This window comes from Pistacia vera, unplaced genomic scaffold (assembly GCF_008641045.1).
Source record: "Pistacia vera cultivar Batoury unplaced genomic scaffold, PisVer_v2 Contig86, whole genome shotgun sequence".
NCBI lineage: Eukaryota > Viridiplantae > Streptophyta > Magnoliopsida > Sapindales > Anacardiaceae > Pistacia > Pistacia vera.
This window is the reverse complement of record NW_022196734.1, coordinates 171998-177997: the sequence shown is the minus strand read 5'-3', so window position 1 is coordinate 177997 and position 6000 is coordinate 171998. Positions and strand designations below refer to the sequence as shown.

The window sequence follows — 6000 nt, the reverse complement described above, 5'->3', positions numbered from 1 at the left end:
GTTTTGGTTGATTAGATGGGGGATCCGCTTCTTTTATGAAGTGAAGTCTCATCTTGGGTCCTTGTCTCATGTATAATCAAATTCCCACGGTGTTGAAGAAAAATTAATCAAGACAACGACACGCATGAAGTGTTATATTTCTTTGGAACCTCTATGATGATTTCACTTGATTACAGAAACGATTGAGGACGACAACATGGGACTCCTAGTAAAATCCTATTGCAGTCACCATATATTAGGCCGTCTCTTGATAATTTTCTGACAAAGACTCTCAAACACAATCAAACGTACTTCATATATATGCTATCAAAATTAAAGCATAAAGGTAGTAGAGTGTACGGGTACCTAAAAAATCATGGAATAAACGCATACAAGAAATGTCAATTAGCTTCATGATGATGCAGTCATCACTTCAAGTAGCTTTTGTTGCAGTCCTGATACATCGACGAATGTAGGATCATCTCTTGCCTGTTAAGAAGTATAATTGATTCGTGAAATTAATTAACATCCCTCTTGCGCTTGAAAAAAGCATGCAAATTTTGAGATCATATAGATTAAATATAAGAAAAACTCATATACCTAAGACGATATTAATAAATACAGTGTACCTGAGTTTGGAGAGTGAGAAGTAACATTTCATCGTTTACTTTTGTGGAGACACAGTTAACAACATCAAGTCCTTCTTTAAGCAGAACCTCAAGCACCCTTGATAGGGGCAAACCTGGCTCCTTGAAGCTGCTGTAGCTGATCACAACCTCGAGTCCACCTGATAAACATGGATGGACCATGACACTACGGCAAGGCAGTCTATCATTTGTGCTTCCACTCACGCCGGGGCTTGAAACACTCAAATCCGACTTCTTTAGCTTATCTCTCTTGGCGCTCAGCTCTGTGATCCTTTTCTTCAGATCATTTATATAATTTACAGCCCCGTTTATGTGATCCGAGATCGAACGCTTTCCCTGAAACCCCAATCAACATAACCCTAAGTCAAGAAAAACCAGAAATCTTTTATCCTTATAAAAGGGAAAGAGAAAGAAAATTATTTTACCTTGATATGCTCAAGAGGGAGAAGAGATCTAAGCGATGCGTGAAGGACAGACATTTCTCGCCTTCTTTGCTTCTCCATGTCCCTATGCATCGTTTTCTTTTGGTGATTATCACTTGCATTCTCACAGTTGCCACTGACAGACAATTTTCGCTGCTGGCTTTCTCTAGAGCTACTGCCATCCATTGAATTGTGAGCAAAGATAAGGTTCTTTGGAATTATGTTTTGTTGCTGGCTATACAGGGGAGAAATCTGCTGGAAGTGCAGTTCATTACGTTTGTTGAGATGTGAGATCTTCGATGGGCTACGATTCCAGTATTTTCTGCGCCTACAAGAGGATATAAGAAGTTACTTCATTAGACACAGTAAAGTTCATTAATTGGTGCCCACTGTAATTTTTTCTTCCCTGAAAAGTCCATAAAAGTTTGAATCCGATATTATATTAAGAGGGCTATCAAACAATTAAAAGGAGAGTTTCACACTTAAAACTTGATGAATAATAAAAGAGATCGGAGAATTAATATCCTGCATTTAAGTATCCCGGGCTTATTGGTGGTAAAACCTTTAATAAACATAATAGAAGAGTTCTTTATCACACAACCTCTTGAAGCGAGATTGTAAAAATAGGATTGCCAAAGAGGAAGATCTTTGACTCTTGACTCTTCCAACATACTTACATTTATTAATTAATTGATGAGTTCTGTGTATTGCTTGCCATGAATACTTTTCATTAACTTTCTTTCATAGATGCGATGTAACAGTTCACAATTAATCAGTTCACATTTGATCAAGCGGGACCTATTACGATCTAACAAATTACGAACTAATACGTCGCGTACATGAGATAAAGTTAGTGAGAAGTATTTGTCATTATAATATTACTCTATTGCCATACTAGATACTTCATTACAATTATAATTTCCATTCCATATCTTTTAAGTATTTTGCATCGATATTAATAGCAAATTTATATTGAAATTCTTACAAAAGAAAACATTTCACTTAATATATATAAATGATAACATGTAGGGATCTCATTTGATGAAAATTTTCTTCCATTCACATCAGCATATTTTAAAAATCTAAACTATATATAAATTAAGACAATTAAATAAAATTCTTAATTTTTATTTCAGTAAGAAGATCAGCAAGAGAAATAAACTACTTATTTACAAATCAAGGAGTGCAAGCATAACCACCACTGAGTGATCCAACAGTCAACTAAATTCTTGAGTGTATTACTCAAGAGGTCCTAAATTTGATTTATTGGGTTGTTGCATTTACTCGGTTGTGTATACATTCGGACAACCACAGTAAAAAAAAAAAAAAAAGGTGTAACACGTATATGAAATAAATTTTACTCATTTTCAAGGGAAGAATTAAATTGATATACTTTGTTGCATGTTTGGCATGGTTGATGAGTTAAAATAATATATTGACTCGATTTTATTTAATCTGACGGTAAGTTTGACTTAATCTTATAGGATCACGTATTAAGTGATTAAGAAAAATGGCAAGGACAATTTGGATTGGACTGCTTGTCTTTATCAGCAAGCAACACATGGGTTCTACTGTATATATTGTTTAATTATAGCATTCTTGACTGTAACATAAAAGAAAACCACAATCGTACCAATCAACCCGACCCTAACCCAACTTTAACAACATTTTTTTTAATTGCTTCCCCACTTTAGGAAAATAGTTTCCAGCTTCATATTCTTTCTGCAAAGGCAAAATCAATACAAAATATATGCAACTTTTTGGGGATTCCACTTGACAGAATAGCATTGGCTGAAGAAAGAAATTATAATTTCAACAAAGCAATAATTTAAATCTTTTTTTAATTAAATAGTACAACATATATCACAGTTCACATATAGAGGAAAAGACCATTAGAAAAAAGAATTTCCAATATGATAACTGAAATAATAAAATAATCCTTTCCACATTGAGATATTTAAAGATCATATATAATACCCCCTAAATCTAATCGCACACATTACATTTCTATTTTTAAAATTCTAACTCCTTCAACCGCCATCTTGTCAATATAATTAAGTTTATTAGATTTAGTTGTTTGTTGCACACCATCAAATCTTTTAGTTAGATGATGTGAATAATATGTCTTGTTGAGTTGGGCCTGGATATTTTAGCGTAATAGAGAATAAAAAAAGAAAAACGGAAGAGAGCATTACTGGTGTGTTTTCTGGAGACTGAAGAAGAACGTACAGGAAAGGCATATTTGAATTTGTCGCCAAAGTGGTTGGTAATGCAAGCAGAAATATCAACAGTATCAAAAGAAGATCTTTAGATATCCTATATTTTATTTGCAGAGCCGCTTAGAATATGACAAGAGGCTTTAGTTAATGCAGTGTAGATAAAATTCAGACTGGCTTCGGTAGCTGCTCCTAGGGGTGAGCACGGGTAACGGGTAGAACCGGAACCGGGGGTAAGAACCGGAACCGGAACCGGAACCTACCCAGAACCTGCACTGTGCGGGTAGGTTCCGGTTCCAATTTTTTGGAACCGCTACTGTGCGGTTCCGGTTCCGGTTCTTGCATGTGGAGGAACCGGAACCGGAACCGAAACCTGTAAGGAACTTATTTATCACAATGTCCACTCCCCCGCAGTAAGGGCTACGGTGACACTGCTATTTGTTAACGGTTACTAGAGTTGCATTTCCATGGTCAAGGCCATCTAAATCTGTAAATTTTAAGATTATCTCTTCGAACTCAAGTCTTGGATTTCTTCTCCAGGTTTTTAATATAATTCACAGCCTCATTTATGTGATCACTCACTGAACGTTTTCCCTGTAACCCCACCAACAAAACCTAAGCATAATTATGAATAAAGATGAATTACAGTAATTTCAAGTCATGAGCAAAGGGTAGTCGGTTTGTTTTCTTATTTTAAGTTCTGAATATCCAATCAGTAAATATTATCCTAGTTAATATATGATGAAGAAAAAGAGATGAAAGATATGGAGGTTCTGACCTTAAGATTCAAGAGGGAGCAATGATCGAAGTGATGCGTTAAGCATGGAATGTTTGTCTTCTTTGCCGTTCGATTTCCTTACGTATGATCTTTTCTCAGAATCATTAAAATTATCACTTCCATCATTGTCTTTTGCAGAAGCTAATATTTTATGTTGTTTGCCCTTCTCATTTTGTGGTTAGGTTACTTCCCTCCAGCGAAGCTTGACCCAGGAATATCAGATTGTTGAATGCAATCTTCTTGGTGGGGATTTTAGTGGATCAAAAAATCGCCACTTTGCTCAGGAGGAAACATGAATAAAGACTCTTCAAGCTTTCAAGTGAGATCTTTCCAGTAATAAGAGTTAAAGAAATAGATACGCTTGTCAGAGTGTGAACCCTTTAATTATCCTAAGATGCACAGATTCTGATCTGCATCTCTTAATTGGCCAGGAGAGATAAAGTGATTTGGGGAGGCAGGCGGCCCTGTTAATTGTTTTTTCCTGCTGAAATTGCAACTCGCCAACACTCATAAATGGTGGACCAGCATGTCGGTAACGTTATTTTGGCTCATAGCTTTAAAGAGTTTTTTAATTTGTGTTTTGAGGAAGATGAAGAAGAAGGGAAGGAGATTAAAGGTGAGTAATTCTTGCAATCAAGAGCAGCATATCACGGAAATGCAACTTAACTTGTACGATAAATTAATCTTAGACAAAAATGCTTGGGAAACCCCATCTCTACGTTTAATTACTTTGAGATGATTTAATTTTCTTAATTAGTAATTACATGTACACAAGAGCACTAAATATAATTACTTCAATGCTGAGAACTACGATGTTTGTAATGCCAATCAATAGAAGTGTGTGGTAGGTGCATGATCCATATGTTGTAGTAGTTATGTCTTTTCAGAAAGATAAGGATCATCGGTCATGACAAGAATAAAAATATATGTGGCAAATAAGATGGGTTACAAATGATGTTTTATTTATTTGTTCATATTTTAGCGTATAAGACTAAGATAATTAATACGTGCACGAGGAGAGTCCACACCAACGGTATCAAGGCAACGATCCTGAAGATACAATTTTCTTATATTTTATACACGATGCATAAGTTAGACAATCTAAAGATTATGGTATAAATATTTAAGGAATATTAATGAGATCAAGGCAATGATTTTGTTTCCTATCTTTGCCGTTGAAGAGCTAAAATTGTGACCGAATAAAATATATATATAAGAGACCCCATTGTAGAGGCAGGCAGTTTATATAGCTGTGAGTTTAGTAATTCATTCTCTTCTCAAAAGTTGATTTCTGCTTTGCTTCAATTGTTGATGACTTGATTATCTGGTGAAATCACATTATGGATAGGTTTGAATGCATACAGCTCCTAACTACCGTGATTATGAGATGAGTGTGAGTTGTGTCGGACCGAATTCTTGCTTTTGAATATTTTAATTTATCTTTCATCTGTAATGTTTGACATGGGTCCTTATTAATCAAATTATGCTAAGTGAATTTTGAGCTTTATCTTAGTTTTTATGCACACATGAAATTAATGATCCTAAAGCAGTGTGTTCACTGCTTGACTCTCAATCGTCTCCTTTAGTTTTGTTTATTCAGTAACTCATTACGGTTTCGTTTTTTGAGTTCGTAAATAGCTTTGGGCCGAGGTGAATATTTCGATCATCTAGGAAAGTTTGCTTAAACGAAGAGATTTTTTTTTTTTGGGGGGTGGGAAATGATAAATTACATGAAAGAAAAGAAACTAAGAACTACCCTCAGAAGATGCTTAAAGAAGACTAAAACAGGCGTCCATCTTTTTAGACATAAGGATGAGAATATGTGATCATGTGATATGACTTTAATCGAGCCATACATTTAACTTTTGTGTTATTGGTTCACATAACCTTAAAACAGTAATTTTGTTTCTTTATTTGTGGTAAGTCAGCAACCATTTCATTTGGAAAAGTTTTGGCAT

At 35.0% G+C, this 6000-nt stretch overlaps 1 protein-coding gene across 1 annotated transcript; it reads right to left on the bottom strand.

Moving 5' to 3' along the window:
- Positions 1-390: 390 nt before the first annotated feature.
- On the bottom strand, positions 391-1234 carry LOC116118796 (transcription factor bHLH120-like). Its single transcript, XM_031404760.1, has 3 exons — positions 1052-1234; positions 609-962; positions 391-468 (listed from the first exon to the last, which is right to left on the bottom strand). Exons 1-3 carry the CDS (start codon positions 1232-1234, stop codon positions 391-393), a joined length of 615 nt encoding a protein of 204 aa, XP_031260620.1.
- Positions 1235-6000: the final 4766 nt, after the last annotated feature.

Bases quoted from the DNA above. Each gene is read 5' to 3' on its own strand.
- LOC116118796 (XM_031404760.1), bottom strand. From the start codon at position 1,234: ATGGATGGCAGTAGCTCTAGAGAAAGCCAGCAGCGAAAATTGTCTGTC. The intron at 963-1,051 runs GTAAAATAATTT...TTGGGGTTTCAG, and splicing joins TCCCTCTTGAGCATATCAAG to GGAAAGCGTTCGATCTCGGA. The intron at 469-608 runs GTACACTGTATT...ACTTCTTAACAG, and splicing joins TTCTCACTCTCCAAACTCAG to GCAAGAGATGATCCTACATT.